Raw genomic sequence first — 22197 nt, forward strand, 5'->3', positions numbered from 1 at the left:
CGTGTTAAAAAAATGACACAGATTCCAAAATAAAAAACTGCTGTACCGAGAAACACAGAGAGAGAGAGAGAGAGAGTGATGTGGAGCATCGCAATGATTTTAACGAAACAGACGTTTCGTGATTTAAAGGTTACATGTGACAGCTTTAATCTCATGTTGATTTCGCTCACATTTTCTGCTTCGTATGAATAAAAAAGGACAATATTTAAAATGAAGCATAAAATGAAAACCAAAGTACAATTGCCTGAAAAAAAAATTCTGCTTAACTACAGTAATTTAGTTAGTGCACCACCGCTAGTTATGGCCTCATTGTGTGAGCAGTTTATTTAAGGCAAGGCAGCTTTATTTTTATAGCACATTTCATACACAGGGACGACTCAATCTGCTTTACATAAAAAGGCTGGATGTGAACAATTTGAAGAAATCCCAATTATATTAAAAAATGGAAAAAGAGGGAGAGAAAAAAGATAGAATGTAAAATCTGACAATGCAGCATAAAACAATCATTTACTTTACATTTATTAAACAAATTTGCAGTACAGCAAAAGAGAAAAGCAGTGTTTTTAACCTAGATTTAAAAAATGTTCACTCTCTACCATGACTATATTTGGTTTGAACTCTTGACCTTGAGCCAGTAGTTTTATAGTCTTTATAATAATTATGTCATTAATGTGTTTATAGACTATAGCAGCAGACGTTTAAAGGTCTGTTTCATAACTGACTGGGAGTCAGTGTAAAGGCTTTGAAACTGGATTCTTTTTTTGTTTTGCAGCTTTCTGAATGAGTCACAGCTGAATTTTAATGACAAGCGGTCCATAATAGTGCTAACACAACGGAGCTGAGGTCATCGTTAGCGTTCAGTTTCCAACTTTTATTTTCCTGTTTGTGTCTCAGGCTCTGCCAAAGCATTTATAAGGTCAGCGTCAGTCGGTATCGCGCTCGCTTGAATTCGGTCCAGAGCGCCGCACGAGCAGACGCACACCCCGGGCCAAAATATTGTTAGTTAAAACTCTGACATGACATGAAATGTGTGTATGTTTTTTTTTTTTCTTGCTAGGACTCCCCGACCAACAAGCTGCTCTATGCCAAGGAGATCCCGGAATATAAGAAGAGAGTGCAGTGCTACTACAAGCAGATACAGGAAATGTCGCCTCTGAGCGAACAAGAGATGAACGCTCACCTGGCTGAGGAGTCACGGGTGAGTTACCTAAACGCTTGCTCACCTGTGTGTTTCGTTCTCATGATGGAAAATGATACCTAACACTGTTGTTGTTGTTTATCTATGGTGCAGAAATACAGAAACGAATTCAACACCAACCTGGCCTTGACGGAAATCTACAAATATGCCAAAAAATACAGACACCAGGTGAGAGATGATATTCTTATGTTGGCAGCAGAGTGTCCCTCTGATGTCAGATTCTGATTAGATTATTCGTGTTTAAACCGGCCTACTGTTCTGTGCTACGTCGAGTTTCACAGATAGAGATGGTGGGAGATTACGTGCATGTTGAGAGACGCATCAGACCTACAGACTTACAATGTGTCGCTCAATCTGAGTAGATGTTCTCTTTCGATAAAGTCAGGTTGTTTGAGGCACAATGACTTCATTGTATTTTTCATCCAACCATTCATCTTCTACCTCTTTATCCTCCACACGAGGGTCACTGTAAGCGCCGGTGCCAATTCCAGCTGACATAGAGCGAAAGGCAGGGTTTTTGGAGTGTGGGAGGAAACCGGAGAACAAGAACACAAGAATATAGGACAATAAAAACATAATAAATAAGCAAGGATATACATGATCAATAAATAATACAAAAACAGGTGTACTTTCTGGCATCTGTCTCTGTATTTGTGTACACTCAGGTATCAATGTCCTCTATACTTTTAATGAAGTCCATTTATATATGACATATTCATATATAAATGCTATAGGCTTTATAGCATTTGTTTTAAGACCATAAAACAGGGCTCTCAAACTCAAACCCATGATCTGGGAGTGAACTTCTCGCCTGGTCAGGAGGAGGCAGATCAAGTAGATAAAGTCCAACAGTTTGGCAAATAAATTATTTTGTCCAAAAAATGACAATGACGACATAGTAGTAAGACTTTTTTGTCAAATTTTGGACCAAAATATGTTTTTCAAAAAAATGGTCATATTTTGCACGAAATAGTATAGTATGACATTGAAGTCGACAACATAGTATAGTATGACTTTTTGGTCACATTTTGGGCGACAGTATAGTATGATGGTTTTGTCAAATTTTGGACCAAAATATTTTTTTCAAAAAAATGGTCAGATTTTGTACGAAATGGTGTAATATGACATTGAGGTCGACAACATAGTATAGTATGACGTTTTGGTCACATTTTGGGCAGAAAAAAAAAATTCACTTTTCTTTTTCGATTTTGGACGACATAGTATAGTATGATGTTTTTGTCAAATTTTGGACCAAAATATATTTTTCTCCAAAAAATGGTCACATTTTGGAGACATAGTATAGTATGACGTACGACATAGTATAGTATGACGTACTACATAGTATAGTATGATGTTTTTGTCAAGTTTTGGACCAATAAAACGTTTTTCAAAAAAAGTGTCAGATTTTGGACGACATAGTATAGTATGTCGTTTTTGTCAAATTTTGAACAAAATTTTTTTTCTGCAAAAAGGTCACATTTTGGAGACATAGTATAGTATGACGTACTACATAGTATAGTATGACGTTTTTGTCAAGTTATGGACCAAAAAAAGTTTTTCAAAAAAATTGTCAGATTTTGGACGACAGAGTATAGTATGTCGTTTTTGTCAAATTTTGGACCAAATTATTTTTCTCCAAAAATGGTCAAATTTTGGAGACATAGTATAGTATGACGTACTACATAGTATAGTATGTCGTTTTTGTCAAATTTTGGACCAAATTTTTTTTCTCCAAAAATGGTCACATTTTGGAGACATAGTATAGTATGACGTACTACATAGTATAGTATGACGTTTTTGTCAAGTTTTGGACCAAAAAAACGTTTTTCAAAAAAATTGTCAGATTTTGGACGACATAGTACAGTATGTCGTTTTTGTCAAATTTTGGACCAAATTATTTTTCTCCAAAAATGGTCACATTTTGGAGACATAGTATAGTATGACGTACCACATAGTATAGTATGATGTTTTTGTCAAGTTTTGGACCAAAAAAACGTTTTTCAAAAAAAGTGTCAGATTTCGGACGACATAGTATAGTATGTCGTTTTTGTCAAATTTTGGACCAAATTATTTTTCTCCAAAAATGGTCACATTTTGGAGACATAGTATAGTATGACGTACTGCATAGTATAGTCTGACGTTTTTGTCAAGTTTTGGACCAAAAAAACGTTTTTCAAAAATTGTCAGATTTTGGACGACATAGTATAGTATGTCGTTTTTGTCAAATTTTGGACCAAATTATTTTTCTCCAAAAATGGTCACATTTTGGAGACATAGTATAGTATGACGTACTACATAGTATAGTATGACGTTTTTGTCAAGTTTTGGACCAAAAAAACGTTTTCAAAAAAATTGTCAGATTTTGGACGACATAGTATATAGTATGTCGTTTTTGTCAAATTTTGGACCAAATTATTTTTCTCCAAAAATGGTCACATTTTGGAGACATAGTATAGTATGTCGTTTTTGTCAAGTTTTGGACCAAATTATTTTTCTCCGAAAATGGTCACATTTTGGAGACATTGTATAGTATGATGTACTACATAGTATAGTATGACGTTTTTGTCAAGTTTTGGACCAAAAAAACGTTTTTCAAAAAAAGTGTCAGATTTTGGACGACATAGTATAGTATGTCGTTTTTGTCAAATTTTGAAAACAAAAATTTTTCTCCAAAAATGGTCACATTTTGGATACATAGTATAGTATGTCGTTTTTGTCAAGTTTTGGACCAAATTATTTTTCTCCGAAAATGGTCACATTTTGGAGACATTGTATAGTATGATGTACTACATAGTATAGTATGACGTTTTTGTCAAGTTTTGGACCAAAAAAATGTTTTTCAAAAAATGTGTCAGATTTTGGACGACATAGTATAGTATGTCGTTTTTGTCAAATTTTGGACCAAATTTTTTTTCTCCAAAAATGGTCACATTTTGGAGACATAGTATAGTATGACGTACCACATAGTATAGTATGATGTTTTTGTCAAGTTTTGGACCAAAAAAACGTTTTTCAAAAAAAGTGTCAGATTTTGGACGACATAGTATAGTATGTTGTTTTTGTCAAATTTTGGACCAAATTATTTTTCTCCAAAAATGGTCACATTTTGGAGACATAGTATAGTATGACGTACTGCATAGTATAGTATGACGTTTTTGTCAAGTTTTGGACCAAAAAAACGTTTTTCAAAAAAATTGTCAGATTTTGGACGACATAGTATAGTATGTCGTTTTTCTCAAATTTTGGACCAAATTATTTTTCTCCAAAAATGGTCACATTTTGGAGACATAGTATAGTATGACGTACTGCATAGTATAGTATGACGTTTTTGTCAAGTTTTGGACCAAAAAAACGTTTTTCAAAAAAAGTGTCAGATTTTGGACGACATAGTATAGTATGTCGTTTTTGTCAAATTTTGGACCAAATTATTTTTCTCCAAAAATGGTCACATTTTGGAGACATAGTATAGTATGACTTACTGCATAGTATAGTATGACGTTTTTGTCAAGTTTTGGACCAAAAAAACGTTTTTCAAAAAAAGTGTCAGATTTTGGACGACATAGTATAGTATGTCGTTTTTGTCAAATTTTGGACCAAATTATTTTCTCCAAAAATGGTCACATTTTGGAGACATTTTGGAGACATAGTATAGTATGACGCACTACATAGTATAGTATGATGTTTTTGTCAAGTTTTGGACCAAAAAAACGTTTTTCAAAAAAAGTGTCAGATTTTGGACGACATAGTATAGTATGTCGTTTTTCTCAAATTTTGGACCAAATTATTTTTCTCCAAAAATGGTCACATTTTGGAGACATAGTATAGTATGACGTACTACATAGTATAGTATGATGTTTTTGTCAAGTTTTGGACCAAAAACACGTTTTTCAAAAAAATTGTCAGATTTTGGACGACATAGTATATAGTATGTCGTTTTTGTCAAATTTTGGACCAAATTATTTTTCTCCAAAAATGGTCACATTTTGGAGACATAGTATAGTATGACGTACCACATAGTATAGTATGATGTTTTTGTCAAGTTTTGGACCAAAAAAACGTTTTTCAAAAAAAGTGTCAGACTTTGGACGACATAGTATAGTATGTCGTTTTTGTCAAATTTTGAAAACAAACATTTTTCTCCAAAAATGGTCACATTTTGGAGACATAGTATAGTATGTCGTTTTTGTCAAGTTTTGGACCAAATTATTTTTCTCCGAAAATGGTCACATTTTGGAGACATTGTATAGTATGATGTACTACATAGTATAGTATGACGTTTTTGTCAAGTTTTGGACCAAAAAAACGTTTTTCAAAAAAATTGTCAGATTTTGGACGACATAGTATAGTATGTCGTTTTTGTCAAATTTTGGACCAAATTATTTTTCTCCAAAAATGGTCACATTTTGGAGACATAGTATAGTATGACGTACTACATAGTATAGTATGATGTTTTTGTCAAGTTTTGGACCAAAAAAACGTTTTTCAAAAAAAGTGTCAGATTTTGGACGACATAGTATAGTATGTTGTTTTTGTCAAATTTTGGACCAAATTATTTTTCTCCAAAAATGGTCACATTTTGGAGACATAGTATAGTATGACGTACTGCATAGTATAGTCTGACGTTTTTGTCAAGTTTTGGACCAAAAAAACGTTTTTCATAAAAATTGTCAGATTTTGGACGACATAGTATATAGTATGTCGTTTTTGTCAAATTTTGGACCAAATTATTTTTCTCCAAAAATGGTCACATTTTGGAGACATAGTATAGTATGACGTACTGCATAGTATAGTATGACGTTTTTGTCAAGTTTTGGACCAAAAAAACGTTTTTCAAAAAAAGTGTCAGATTTTGGACGACATAGTATAGTATGTCGTTTTTGTCAAATTTTGGACCAAATTATTTTTCTCCAAAAATGGTCACATTTTGGAGACATAGTATAGTATGACGTACTGCATAGTATAGTATGACGTTTTTGTCAAGTTTTGGACCAAAAAAACGTTTTTCAAAAAAAGTGTCAGATTTTGGACGACATAGTATAGTATGTCGTTTTTGTCAAATTTTGGACCAAATTATTTTCTCCAAAAATGGTCACATTTTGGAGACATTTTGGAGACATAGTATAGTATGACGCACTACATAGTATAGTATGATGTTTTTGTCAAGTTTTGGACCAAAAAAACGTTTTTCAAAAAAAGTGTCAGATTTTGGACGACATAGTATAGTATGTCGTTTTTCTCAAATTTTGGACCAAATTATTTTTCTCCAAAAATGGTCACATTTTGGAGACATAGTATAGTATGACGTACTGCATAGTATAGTCTGACGTTTTTGTCAAGTTTTGGACCAAAAAAACGTTTTTCAAAAAAATTGTCAGATTTTGGACGACATAGTATATAGTATGTCGTTTTTGTCAAATTTTGGACCAAATTATTTTTCTCCAAAAATGGTCACATTTTGGAGACATACTATAGTATGACGTACCACATAGTATAGTATGATGTTTTTGTCAAGTTTTGGACCAAAAAAACGTTTTTCAAAAAAAGTGTCAGATTTTGGACGACATAGTATAGTATGTCGTTTTTGTCAAATTTTGGACCAAATTATTTTTCTCCAAAAATGGTCACATTTTGGAGACATAGTATAGTATGACGTACTGCATAGTATAGTATGACGTTTTTGTCAAGTTTTGGACCAAAAAAACGTTTTTCAAAAAAAGTGTCAGATTTTGGACGACATAGTATAGTATGTCGTTTTTGTCAAATTTTGGACCAAATTATTTTCTCCAAAAATGGTCACATTTTGGAGACATTTTGGAGACATTGTATAGTATGACGCACTACATAGTATAGTATGATGTTTTTGTCAAGTTTTGGACCAAAAAAACGTTTTTCAAAAAATGTGTCAGATTTTGGACGACATAGTATAGTATGTCGTTTTTCTCAAATTTTGGACCAAATTATTTTTCTCCAAAAATGGTCACATTTTGGAGACATAGTATAGTATGACGTACTGCATAGTATAGTCTGATGTTTTTGTCAAGTTTTGGACCAAAAAAACGTTTTTCAAAAAAATTGTCAGATTTTGGACGACATAGTATATAGTATGTCGTTTTTGTCAAATTTTGGACCAAATTATTTTTCTCCAAAAATGGTCACATTTTGGAGACATAGTATAGTATGACGTACTGCATAGTATAGTCTGACGTTTTTGTCAAGTTTTGGACCAAAAAAACGTTTTTCAAAAAAATTGTCAGATTTTGGACGACATAGTATATAGTATGTCGTTTTTGTCAAATTTTGGACCAAATTATTTTTCTCCAAAAATGGTCACATTTTGGAGACATAGTATAGTATGACGTACCACATAGTATAGTATGACGTTTTTGTCAAGTTTTGGACCAAAAAAACGTTTTTCAAAAAAAGTGTCAGACTTTGGACGACATAGTATAGTATGTCGTTTTTGTCAAATTTTGGACCAAATTATTTTTCTCCAAAAATGGTCACATTTTGGAGACATAGTATAGTATGACGTACTGCATAGTATAGTATGACGTTTTTGTCAAGTTTTGGACCAAAAAAACGTTTTTCAAAAAAATTGTCAGATTTTGGACGACATAGTATATAGTGTGTCGTTTTTGTCAAATTTTGGACCAAATTATTTTTCTCCAAAAATGGTCACATTTTGGAGACATAGTATAGTATGACGTACTACATAGTATAGTATGATGTTTTTGTCAAGTTTTGGACCAAAAAAACGTTTTTCAAAAAAATTGTCAGATTTTGGACGACATAGTATAGTATGTTGTTTTTGTCAAATTTTGGACCAAATTATTTTTCTCCAAAAATGGTCACATTTTGGAGACATAGTATAGTATGACGTACTGCATAGTATAGTCTGACGTTTTTGTCAAGTTTTGGACCAAAAAAACGTTTTTCATAAAAATTGTCAGATTTTGGACGACATAGTATATAGTATGTCGTTTTTGTCAAATTTTGGACCAAATTATTTTTCTCCAAAAATGGTCACATTTTGGAGACATAGTATAGTATGACGTACTGCATAGTATAGTATGACGTTTCTGTCAAGTTTTGGACCAAAAAAACGTTTTTCAAAAAAATTGTCAGATTTTGGACGACATAGTATAGTATGTCGTTTTTGTCAAATTTTGGACCAAATTATTTTCTCCAAAAATGGTCACATTTTGGAGACATTTTGGAGACATAGTATAGTATGACGCACTACATAGTATAGTATGATGTTTTTGTCAAGTTTTGGACCAAAAAAACGTTTTTCAAAAAAAGTGTCAGATTTTGGACGACATAGTATAGTATGTCGTTTTTCTCAAATTTTGGACCAAATTATTTTTCTCCAAAAATGGTCACATTTTGGAGACATAGTATAGTATGACGTACTGCATAGTATAGTCTGACGTTTTTGTCAAGTTTTGGACCAAAAAAACGTTTTTCAAAAAAATTGTCAGATTTTGGACGACATAGTATATAGTATGTCGTTTTTGTCAAATTTTGGACCAAATTATTTTTCTCCAAAAATGGTCACATTTTGGAGACATACTATAGTATGACGTACCACATAGTATAGTATGATGTTTTTGTCAACTTTTGGACCAAAAAAACGTTTTTCAAAAAAAGTGTCAGATTTTGGACGACATAGTATAGTATGTCGTTTTTGTAAAATTTTGGACCAAATTATTTTTCTCCAAAAATGGTCACATTTTGGAGACATAGTATAGTATGACGTACTGCATAGTATAGTATGACGTTTTTGTCAAGTTTTGGACCAAAAAAACGTTTTTCAAAAAAAGTGTCAGATTTTGGACGACATAGTATAGTATGTCGTTTTTGTCAAATTTTGGACCAAATTATTTTCTCCAAAAATGGTCACATTTTGGAGACATTTTGGAGACATAGTATAGTATGACGCACTACATAGTATAGTATGATGTTTTTGTCAAGTTTTGGACCAAAAAAACGTTTTTCAAAAAAAGTGTCAGATTTTGGACGACATAGTATAGTATGTCGTTTTTCTCAAATTTTGGACCAAATTATTTTTCTCCAAAAATGGTCACATTTTGGAGACATAGTATAGTATGTCGTTTTTGTCAAGTTTTGGACCAAATTATTTTTCTCCGAAAATGGTCACATTTTGGAGACATTGTATAGTATGATGTACTACATAGTATAGTATGACGTTTTTGTCAAGTTTTGGACCAAAAAAACGTTTTTCAAAAAAAGTGTCAGATTTTGGACGACATAGTATAGTATGTTGTTTTTGTCAAATTTTGGACCAAATTATTTTTCTCCAAAAATGGTCACATTTTGGAGACATAGTATAGTATGACGTACTGCATAGTATAGTCTGACGTTTTTGTCAAGTTTTGGACCAAAAAAACGTTTTTCATAAAAATTGTCAGATTTTGGACGACATAGTATATAGTATGTCGTTTTTGTCAAATTTTGGACCAAATTATTTTTCTCCAAAAATGGTCACATTTTGGAGACATAGTATAGTATGACGTACTGCATAGTATAGTATGACGTTTTTGTCAAGTTTTGGACCAAAAAAACGTTTTTCAAAAAAAGTGTCAGATTTTGGACGACATAGTATAGTATGTCGTTTTTGTCAAATTTTGGACCAAATTATTTTTCTCCAAAAATGGTCACATTTTGGAGACATAGTATAGTATGACGTACTGCATAGTATAGTATGACGTTTTTGTCAAGTTTTGGACCAAAAAAACGTTTTTCAAAAAAAGTGTCAGATTTTGGACGACATAGTATAGTATGTCGTTTTTGTCAAATTTTGGACCAAATTATTTTCTCCAAAAATGGTCACATTTTGGAGACATTTTGGAGACATAGTATAGTATGACGCACTACATAGTATAGTATGATGTTTTTGTCAAGTTTTGGACCAAAAAAACGTTTTTCAAAAAAAGTGTCAGATTTTGGACGACATAGTATAGTATGTCGTTTTTCTCAAATTTTGGACCAAATTATTTTTCTCCAAAAATGGTCACATTTTGGAGACATAGTATAGTATGACGTACTGCATAGTATAGTCTGACGTTTTTGTCAAGTTTTGGACCAAAAAAACGTTTTTCAAAAAAATTGTCAGATTTTGGACGACATAGTATATAGTATGTCGTTTTTGTCAAATTTTGGACCAAATTATTTTTCTCCAAAAATGGTCACATTTTGGAGACATACTATAGTATGACGTACCACATAGTATAGTATGATGTTTTTGTCAAGTTTTGGACCAAAAAAACGTTTTTCAAAAAAAGTGTCAGATTTTGGACGACATAGTATAGTATGTCGTTTTTGTAAAATTTTGGACCAAATTATTTTTCTCCAAAAATGGTCACATTTTGGAGACATAGTATAGTATGACGTACTGCATAGTATAGTATGACGTTTTTGTCAAGTTTTGGACCAAAAAAACGTTTTTCAAAAAAAGTGTCAGATTTTGGACGACATAGTATAGTATGTCGTTTTTGTCAAATTTTGGACCAAATTATTTTCTCCAAAAATGGTCACATTTTGGAGACATTTTGGAGACATAGTATAGTATGACGCACTACATAGTATAGTATGATGTTTTTGTCAAGTTTTGGACCAAAAAAACGTTTTTCAAAAAAAGTGTCAGATTTTGGACGACATAGTATAGTATGTTGTTTTTCTCAAATTTTGGACCAAATTATTTTTCTCCAAAAATGGTCACATTTTGGAGACATAGTATAGTATGACGTACTGCATAGTATAGTCTGACGTTTTTGTCAAGTTTTGGACCAAAAAAACGTTTTTCATAAAAATTGTCAGATTTTGGACGACATAGTATATAGTATGTCGTTTTTGTCAAATTTTGGACCAAATTATTTTTCTCCAAAAATGGTCACATTTTGGAGACATAGTATAGTATGACGTACTGCATAGTATAGTCTGACGTTTTTGTCAAGTTTTGGACCAAAAAAACGTTTTTCATAAAAATTGTCAGATTTTGGACGACATAGTATATAGTATGTCGTTTTTGTCAAATTTTGGACCAAATTATTTTTCTCCAAAAATGGTCACATTTTGGAGACATAGTATAGTATGACGTACTGCATAGTATAGTATGATGTTTTTGTCAAGTTTTGGACCAAAAAAACGTTTTTCAAAAAAAGTGTCAGACTTTGGACGACATAGTATAGTATGTCGTTTTTGTCAAATTTTGGACCAAATTGTTTTTCTCCAAAAATGGTCACATTTTGGAGACATAGTATAGTATGACATACTGCATAGTATAGTATGACGTTTTTGTCAAGTTTTGGACCAAAAAAAGTTTTTCAAAAAATGTGTCAGATTTTGGACGACATAGTATAGTATGTCGTTTTTGTCAAATTCTGGACCAAATTGTTTTTCTCCAAAAATGGTCACATTTTGGAGACATTGTATAGTATGACGTACTACATAGTATAGTATGACGTTTTTGTCAAGTTTTGGACCAAAAAAACGTTTTTCAAAAAAATTGTCAGATTTTGGACGACATAGTATAGTATGTCGTTTTTGTCAAATTTTGGACCAAATTATTTTTCTCCAAAAATGGTCACATTTTGGAGACATAGTATAGTATGACGTACTTCATAGTATAGTATAAAGTTTTTGTCAAGTTTTGGACCAAAAAAACGTTTTTCAAAAAAATTGTCAGATTTTGGACGACAAAGTATAGTATGTCGTTTTTGTCAAATTTTGGACGAAATTGTTTTTCTCCAAAAATGGTCACATTTTGGAGACATAGTATAGTATGACGTACTGCATAGTATAGTATGACGTTTTTGTCAAGTTTTGGACCAAAAAAAAGTTTTTCAAAAAATGTGTCAGATTTTGGACGACATAGTATAGTATGTCGTTTTTGTCAAATTCTGGACCAAATTGTTTTTCTCCAAAAATGGTCACATTTTGGAGACATTGTATAGTATGACGTACTACATAGTATAGTATGACGTTTTTGTCAAGTTTTGGACCAAAAAAACGTTTTTCAAAAAAATTGTCAGATTTTGGACGACATAGTATAGTATGTCGTTTTTGTCAAATTTTGGACCAAATTATTTTTCTCCAAAAATGGTCACATTTTGGAGACATAGTATAGTATGACGTACTTCATAGTATAGTATAAAGTTTTTGTCAAGTTTTGGACCAAAAAAACGTTTTTCAAAAAAATTGTCAGATTTTGGACGACAAAGTATAGTATGTCGTTTTTGTCAAATTTTGGACCAAATTATTTTTCTCCAAAAATGGTCACATTTTGGAGACATAGTATAGTATGACGTACTGCATAGTATAGTATGACGTTTTTGTCAAGTTTTGGACCAAAAAAACGTTTTTCAAAAAAAGTGTCAGATTTTGGACGACATAGTATAGTATGTCGTTTTTGTCAAATTTTGGACCAAATTATTTTCTCCAAAAATGGTCACATTTTGGAGACATTTTGGAGACATAGTATAGTATGACGCACTACATAGTATAGTATGATGTTTTTGTCAAGTTTTGGACCAAAAAAACGTTTTTCAAAAAAAGTGTCAGATTTTGGACGACATAGTATAGTATGTCGTTTTTCTCAAATTTTGGACCAAATTATTTTTCTCCAAAAATGGTCACATTTTGGAGACATAGTATAGTATGTCGTTTTTGTCAAGTTTTGGACCAAATTATTTTTCTCCGAAAATGGTCACATTTTGGAGACATTGTATAGTATGATGTACTACATAGTATAGTATGACGTTTTTGTCAAGTTTTGGACCAAAAAAACGTTTTTCAAAAAAAGTGTCAGATTTTGGACGACATAGTATAGTATGTTGTTTTTGTCAAATTTTGGACCAAATTATTTTTCTCCAAAAATGGTCACATTTTGGAGACATAGTATAGTATGACGTACTGCATAGTATAGTCTGACGTTTTTGTCAAGTTTTGGACCAAAAAAACGTTTTTCATAAAAATTGTCAGATTTTGGACGACATAGTATATAGTATGTCGTTTTTGTCAAATTTTGGACCAAATTATTTTTCTCCAAAAATGGTCACATTTTGGAGACATAGTATAGTATGACGTACTGCATAGTATAGTATGACGTTTTTGTCAAGTTTTGGACCAAAAAAACGTTTTTCAAAAAAAGTGTCAGATTTTGGACGACATAGTATAGTATGTCGTTTTTGTCAAATTTTGGACCAAATTATTTTTCTCCAAAAATGGTCACATTTTGGAGACATAGTATAGTATGACGTACTGCATAGTATAGTATGACGTTTTTGTCAAGTTTTGGACCAAAAAAACGTTTTTCAAAAAAAGTGTCAGATTTTGGACGACATAGTATAGTATGTCGTTTTTGTCAAATTTTGGACCAAATTATTTTCTCCAAAAATGGTCACATTTTGGAGACATTTTGGAGACATAGTATAGTATGACGCACTACATAGTATAGTATGATGTTTTTGTCAAGTTTTGGACCAAAAAAACGTTTTTCAAAAAAAGTGTCAGATTTTGGACGACATAGTATAGTATGTCGTTTTTCTCAAATTTTGGACCAAATTATTTTTCTCCAAAAATGGTCACATTTTGGAGACATAGTATAGTATGACGTACTGCATAGTATAGTCTGACGTTTTTGTCAAGTTTTGGACCAAAAAAACGTTTTTCAAAAAAATTGTCAGATTTTGGACGACATAGTATATAGTATGTCGTTTTTGTCAAATTTTGGACCAAATTATTTTTCTCCAAAAATGGTCACATTTTGGAGACATACTATAGTATGACGTACCACATAGTATAGTATGATGTTTTTGTCAAGTTTTGGACCAAAAAAACGTTTTTCAAAAAAAGTGTCAGATTTTGGACGACATAGTATAGTATGTCGTTTTTGTAAAATTTTGGACCAAATTATTTTTCTCCAAAAATGGTCACATTTTGGAGACATAGTATAGTATGACGTACTGCATAGTATAGTATGACGTTTTTGTCAAGTTTTGGACCAAAAAAACGTTTTTCAAAAAAAGTGTCAGATTTTGGACGACATAGTATAGTATGTCGTTTTTGTCAAATTTTGGACCAAATTATTTTCTCCAAAAATGGTCACATTTTGGAGACATTTTGGAGACATAGTATAGTATGACGCACTACATAGTATAGTATGATGTTTTTGTCAAGTTTTGGACCAAAAAAACGTTTTTCAAAAAAAGTGTCAGATTTTGGACGACATAGTATAGTATGTTGTTTTTCTCAAATTTTGGACCAAATTATTTTTCTCCAAAAATGGTCACATTTTGGAGACATAGTATAGTATGACGTACTGCATAGTATAGTCTGACGTTTTTGTCAAGTTTTGGACCAAAAAAACGTTTTTCATAAAAATTGTCAGATTTTGGACGACATAGTATATAGTATGTCGTTTTTGTCAAATTTTGGACCAAATTATTTTTCTCCAAAAATGGTCACATTTTGGAGACATAGTATAGTATGACGTACTGCATAGTATAGTCTGACGTTTTTGTCAAGTTTTGGACCAAAAAAACGTTTTTCATAAAAATTGTCAGATTTTGGACGACATAGTATATAGTATGTCGTTTTTGTCAAATTTTGGACCAAATTATTTTTCTCCAAAAATGGTCACATTTTGGAGACATAGTATAGTATGACGTACTGCATAGTATAGTATGATGTTTTTGTCAAGTTTTGGACCAAAAAAACGTTTTTCAAAAAAAGTGTCAGACTTTGGACGACATAGTATAGTATGTCGTTTTTGTCAAATTTTGGACCAAATTGTTTTTCTCCAAAAATGGTCACATTTTGGAGACATAGTATAGTATGACATACTGCATAGTATAGTATGACGTTTTTGTCAAGTTTTGGACCAAAAAAAGTTTTTCAAAAAATGTGTCAGATTTTGGACGACATAGTATAGTATGTCGTTTTTGTCAAATTCTGGACCAAATTGTTTTTCTCCAAAAATGGTCACATTTTGGAGACATTGTATAGTATGACGTACTACATAGTATAGTATGACGTTTTTGTCAAGTTTTGGACCAAAAAAACGTTTTTCAAAAAAATTGTCAGATTTTGGACGACATAGTATAGTATGTCGTTTTTGTCAAATTTTGGACCAAATTATTTTTCTCCAAAAATGGTCACATTTTGGAGACATAGTATAGTATGACGTACTTCATAGTATAGTATAAAGTTTTTGTCAAGTTTTGGACCAAAAAAACGTTTTTCAAAAAAATTGTCAGATTTTGGACGACAAAGTATAGTATGTCGTTTTTGTCAAATTTTGGACGAAAATGTTTTTCTCCAAAAATGGTCACATTTTGGAGACATAGTATAGTATGACGTACTGCATAGTATAGTATGACGTTTTTGTCAAGTTTTGGACCAAAAAAAAGTTTTTCAAAAAATGTGTCAGATTTTGGACGACATAGTATAGTATGTCGTTTTTGTCAAATTCTGGACCAAATTGTTTTTCTCCAAAAATGGTCACATTTTGGAGACATTGTATAGTATGACGTACTACATAGTATAGTATGACGTTTTTGTCAAGTTTTGGACCAAAAAAACGTTTTTCAAAAAAATTGTCAGATTTTGGACGACATAGTATAGTATGTCGTTTTTGTCAAATTTTGGACCAAATTATTTTTCTCCAAAAATGGTCACATTTTGGAGACATAGTATAGTATGACGTACTTCATAGTATAGTATAAAGTTTTTGTCAAGTTTTGGACCAAAAAAACGTTTTTCAAAAAAATTGTCAGATTTTGGACGACAAAGTATAGTATGTCGTTTTTGTCAAATTTTGGACGAAATTGTTTTTCTCCAAAAATGGTCACATTTTGGAGACATAGTATAGTATGACGTACTGCATAGTATAGTATGACGTTTTTGTCAAGTTTTGGACCAAAAAAAAGTTTTTCAAAAAATGTGTCAGATTTTGGACGACATAGTATAGTATGTCGTTTTTGTCAAATTTTGGACCAAATTTTTTTTCTCCAAAAATGGTCACATTTTGGAGACATAGTATAGTATGACGTACTGCATAGTATAGTATGACGTTTCTGTCAAGTTTTGGACCAAAAAAACGTTTTTCAAAAAAATTGTCAGATTTTGGACGACATAGTATAGTATGTCGTTTTTGTCAAATTTTGGACCAAATTATTTTTCTCCAAAAATGGTCACATTTTGGAGACATTGTATAGTATGACGTACTACATAGTATAGTATGACGTTTTTGTCAAGTTTTGGACCAAAAAAACGTTTTTCAAAAAAATTGTCAGATTTTGGACGACATAGTATAGTATGTCGTTTTTGTCAAATTTTGGACCAAATTATTTTTCTCCAAAAATGGTCACATTTTGGAGACATAGTATAGTATGACGTACTTCATAGTATAGTATAAAGTTTTTGTCAAGTTTTGGACCAAAAAAACGTTTTTCAAAAAAATTGTCAGATTTTGGACGACAAAGTATAGTATGTCGTTTTTGTCAAATTTTGGACGAAATTGTTTTTCTCCAAAAATGGTCACATTTTGGAGACATAGTATAGTATGACGTACTGCATAGTATAGTATGACGTTTTTGTCAAGTTTTGGACCAAAAAAAAGTTTTTCAAAAAATGTGTCAGATTTTGGACGACATAGTATAGTATGTCGTTTTTGTCAAATTTTGGACCAAATTTTTTTTCTCCAAAAATGGTCACATTTTGGAGACATAGTATAGTATGACGTACTGCATAGTATAGTATGACGTTTCTGTCAAGTTTTGGACCAAAAAAACGTTTTTCAAAAAAATTGTCAGATTTTGGACGACATAGTATAGTATGTCGTTTTTGTCAAATTTTGGACCAAATTATTTTTCTCCAAAAATGGTCACATTTTGGAGACATAGTATAGTATGACGTACTGCATAGTATAGTATGACGTTTTTGTCAAGTTTTGGACCAAAAAAACGTTTTTCAAAAAAAGTGTCAGATTTTGGACGACATAGTATAGTATGTCGTTTTTGTCAAATTTTGGACCAAATTGGACGACATAGTATAGTATGACGTTTTGCTCAAATTTTGGACAAAAATATTTTTTGCCTAAAAATGGTCAGATTTTGCAAGAAATAGTGTAGTATGACATTGAGGTCAACAACATAGTATAGTATGACGTTTTTGTCAAATTTTGGACCAAATTATTTTTCTCCAAAAATGGTCACATTTTGGAGACATAGTATAGTATGACGTACTTCATAGTATAGTATAAAGTTTTTGTCAAGTTTTGGACCAAAAAAACGTTTTTCAAAAAAATTGTCAGATTTTGGACGACAAAGTATAGTATGTCGTTTTTGTCAAATTTTGGACGAAATTGTTTTTCTCCAAAAATGGTCACATTTTGGAGACATAGTATAGTATGACGTACTGCATAGTATAGTATGACGTTTTTGTCAAGTTTTGGACCAAAAAAAAGTTTTTCAAAAAATGTGTCAGATTTTGGACGACATAGTATAGTATGTCGTTTTTGTCAAATTTTGGACCAAATTTTTTTTCTCCAAAAATGGTCACATTTTGGAGACATAGTATAGTATGACGTACTGCATAGTATAGTATGACGTTTCTGTCAAGTTTTGGACCAAAAAAACGTTTTTCAAAAAAATTGTCAGATTTTGGACGACATAGTATAGTATGTCGTTTTTGTCAAATTTTGGACCAAATTATTTTTCTCCAAAAATGGTCACATTTTGGAGACATAGTATAGTATGACGTACTGCATAGTATAGTATGACGTTTTTGTCAAGTTTTGGACCAAAAAAACGTTTTTCAAAAAAAGTGTCAGATTTTGGACGACATAGTATAGTATGTCGTTTTTGTCAAATTTTGGACCAAATTGGACGACATAGTATAGTATGACGTTTTGCTCAAATTTTGGACAAAAATATTTTTTGCCTAAAAATGGTCAGATTTTGCAAGAAATAGTGTAGTATGACATTGAGGTCAACAACATAGTATAGTATGACGTTTTGGTCAAATTTTGGACCAAAATATTTTTTCTATATATAATCTTTGGAGAATAAAGTCGTTATCTTTCACGAGTAAAGTCCTTATATTGTCCAGTGTCCAATAAAGTGACAAACACATTCTTAAACTAGTGTTAAAGGTCCAGTGTGTAAGAATTATCTCATGTAAAACATCACTCTTGTACCTCTGTTTTCACAAGCACTTCATGGATTCTTGGCCTTTGTGAACCAGAAAGGATGCAAACTCCCTCTCCACTCCTCCATTCTCATTGACATTTATCCTCCTTTGTTTGCTCAGTCGTAATCTCACGCCTCAAAACTCACATACGTTCAGGCTGCTGTAAAGAAAATATTGGTTGGTACACCAATAAAATGCTTCAAATTGCTTATTTTTAGGCTACAAAAACCAAACAATTACAAGTATTATTTTAAATACACCTATACAAACATACTTATTGTTAGTATATTAAATTTCTGCCAATTTTCAGCTTCACTTGAAGCAAACCCTGTGCAGTTTCCTCTCTCTTTATCCACCAGCATTACACAGTATATCAGTTTAACGTCAGTGTGAAGTTGCAGCTTTGTGTCTCCTGTTTCTTGCTCTTCAGAACCCTTTGCCGTCCTCCCCCGTGCCTCCTCACCGCTCTAACTAGTCTCTGGAGAGCTTCAGTCAGTGGTGACTGGGCCTAATGGAGCGCCCTCGCGTTAATACACTTTAGCTGCTTTTCCTCGTGTCATGCTACTGTACTGACGTAGGCCGGCGGGGTTTTAAGACTGATTCACGGCGGCGGCTCTGTGAATGGCCCCTGATTGCCTATTCTCTCGCCCCTGGGCTCAGCTCGCTCTGCCTGGTAGCACGCTGTCGCTAAGAGCCCATAAATCCCACTGACACGGTGACAACGACTGGGCATGAAAAACAGAGCAGATGTGGGTTTTGTAAATATGTGAAGAGCGAGGGCTTTTGTGGTGTGGAGGCATGCGTGAAGCCTGGAGAGTGGAGAGAGCGAGAGAGAGGAGGCTAAAGCACTTTACTGGTTCCACTCACTCTCTCTCCTCTTTTCTTTCTCGTTCAACTGTTTCTGTCTCTGTCCAGGCAGGTGGTTGCTCTCCTCCCTCCCCCAGATAGAGATGGATGGATAGAAACAAGTTAACAAATCTCTCAGGATGGTGTAAATCTGTAAAAACGTATACCACAGCGACCTTTAGCGCTTACAGCGGTTACTGCAGATGAAAACGGCACTTAAAGCGTGCACTTAAAGCGTCATGCTTTAACATTAATGCATTAATGTGAGTTAGCGTTGAAAAATTCAAAAACAACCGAGGTTGCTGTACAGAAAAAGTAAATAAAAATAGAAAACATAAAACATTTAAAAATGAGTCCGGATCACGCAGTGAAAGTACGACTTCCTGCTCTCTCAAAAGCGATAAAACGCAAACTATCACGTTTTCCGCCCAACCTGAGCTTCCACTGCACCATCATTTCTCCACGATTGCTGAACAGCCGCTGAACGTCCTCTTGTGTTCTTCTGTGTTCGTCTTTGTCGTCAGGTGGTCAGCGCTCTGGAGTCGAACCCCACCGCTCGGCGCACTCAGCTGCACCACAAGTTCGAGCAGGTCATCGCCCTCGTGGAGGACAACATCTACGAGTGCTGCAGCGAGGCCTGAACCTGAACCTGATCCTGAACCTGCACCTGCACTGCCTCTGGATCTGGATCTGCCTCTCTTCTACTCGCCGCCTCTTCCTCCTGCTGACAGCTGCCTCTCTCTCTCTCTGACTCTCTTGTTCACTTGCCGAGTGTCGCTGTTATTCCCACAGACTCTCACAAAGTGGCAGAGTGAAAGGACTTAAATCTTTCCGCGTTCCTCCGTTTCATCTGGGAACGCCACGTAAAAAAAAACCTCCCAAATGCTTCCCAGACAGGACAGAATTCCAGTTTGGCTCGAATGTGTGGACGTCTTTCCAGTTACTGGGAGCTACAGGAAGCCCTGGTGGCAATCTTTTAACGCACTGAACCCTTTTTCCCCCACAAAGGGAATGAGCCAATGATGCACTGTACTGTATTATAATGTCAATAGCAATATTTATAGATGTGTTATAATGCTTTCAGGGTGGCCTCCTGTTTGCCAGGACGAGTAGAAAAACTCCTCCCGTCTCCTAAAGCCTGCACTGTTCTCAGGTGTGATTGGTGAAGACGGCCGCCGCCGTCGGCTGCCCGGACGCAATTCGTCTCTTTGTGCTTTGCAGGTCGACGACGGAGGTTGGAGTTGGACAAAGAAAAAAATTATAAATGACTGAAATGAAAATGAAAACGGAGCGTTTATGCGGTTCACTGGGAAGAGCCGCATCAGAAGAAGAAGAGATGTGATCGTCAGTGTTCTTGTAAAAAAAAACAAAAAAAACAAATGAATATCATGTTGGATTCCAGACCAATGTACGTTAAGAGGGAAATTTACATATATGACATAAAAGTAAGGTCAATATAATCTGAGGAGAGACTGTATTTGTGACGCCAAATGACCTTGTCCACGTTTGTGAAATGAATGAAGTATTTAGGATTTTAAAATGTCGGAATAATGACAACATTTATCGTACACAAGTGTAAGAGTGCTTCATTTTTTTTGACTGAAAACATGGCTGCCGCCAAGGCTCACTCAATCTATGATATCCTAACTCTCTCACACCAAATTCCATTGAGAAAATCTGCATTTTTTTAGCTCATAAATACAGGATGTGCTGGTCCACTTCTGCCTCTTTTGGTAAGTTTATGTCACTTAGGTTCATCTAAAAGGAGAAATTCAAACACCAAAGTCACAAAATACACACTTTAACGTACAGATAGAGGCAGCAGTGGACTCTTATTTAATGTGATGTAAAAATCGCTATTTTTCTCTATGGACTTTGGTGCGGGACAACGAGCGGTTTACACTTTAAAGCTATCATACGCTTTAGTCCAGCGTGTGAAATTTAGGTGAACATAAGATTAAAAAGTGTCTTTTTATGAGTATATAATCACCTGACTGCCCCACAAGGGGGTGCTATTTTGGAGTTTTTACAGTAGCGTTTGAGTTTTGATGCTAGCTTAAGGCTACATACGTAGCTCCTAGCATACGGGGCCGTACCTATGTTCCCCAGGTCCTATGTTCCCTGCTTTGTATGTAACCGGGGTATGTCTGGAATGTTTACGTGCCAGACACCATTTACCAGTTAGCTCCGTTAGCTGCATTAGCTCCTTTAGCTCCTTTAGCGCACCTACAGTCGAACTGGAGCGGAAAAGGAAAAGAGCAGCGCTAAAAATAGCGCAGCGTACCTGTGTACTGCGTACGTGTGCCTCTGTTTTTAAAGCTTAGCGTTACTTTAGAGACTCATTTTAACAATCGGGAGTCGTGTATTTTTTCCGGGTCAGTCGTCGTGGAAACGCGCTATGCTTTAACATTAACCCATTAATGTGTGTTAGCGTTGAAAAATTCAAATGGCGTCAATAAAAACGTCTGTTCACTGGGAAACAGAACCCTTTTTTAGAAAAAAAATTTTCCCCGCTTTGTATGTGACTGGGGAACATAGGACCTTTTTTTGTTCTATATGTATGACCCCCTAGCATACTTAGCTTCTCCAACACAGTTGCTGTGAGGGATATTCAGCTGCAACATGCAAGTGTTGCTAATTTTAACATTCTGTACCTTTAAGTAGGTGTCCTTTTAATCAGGTGAGCTTTTTGTTCAGTGGCTAAAATAGTTTTTTCAGCAATGTTAGCAAAACAGCCGTGTGTTCAGCTCTAACAGTTGTTGACAACACGCGTCAAAAAAAGAAAAAGGGGTAAAGAAACTGGAATATCCTTTAACATTTGTAAACCATTAAGATTCCGCCCCGTTTAGCCCCAAATCCCGCAAAACATCTGGAACGTCTCACAGACTCTTGTAAATGTTCTCAGGACAAAACGTGGATCGAGGAGGGGAAGAAGAAAA

General features: G+C 33.7%; 1 protein-coding gene across 1 annotated transcript in view; it reads left to right on the plus strand.

The window, feature by feature from the left end:
• plxnd1 (plexin D1) overlaps positions 1-20741 on the plus strand; it is a gene marked incomplete at its 5' end in the record, with an annotated part of 152229 nt that extends 131488 nt beyond the window's left edge. Inside the window, 3 exons of the mRNA XM_083895357.1 lie at positions 1058-1198; positions 1292-1366; positions 19783-20741. Of these exons, the coding sequence (XP_083751483.1) occupies positions 1058-1198; positions 1292-1366; positions 19783-19899 (333 nt within the window). The 3' untranslated portion in view covers positions 19900-20741. The remainder of the gene's footprint in view (positions 1-1057; positions 1199-1291; positions 1367-19782) is intronic.
• Between the last annotated feature and the right edge of the window lie 1456 nt (positions 20742-22197).

This window comes from Microchirus variegatus (assembly GCF_963457635.1).
Source record: "Microchirus variegatus genome assembly, chromosome: 9".
Taxonomy (NCBI): domain Eukaryota; kingdom Metazoa; phylum Chordata; class Actinopteri; order Pleuronectiformes; family Soleidae; genus Microchirus; species Microchirus variegatus.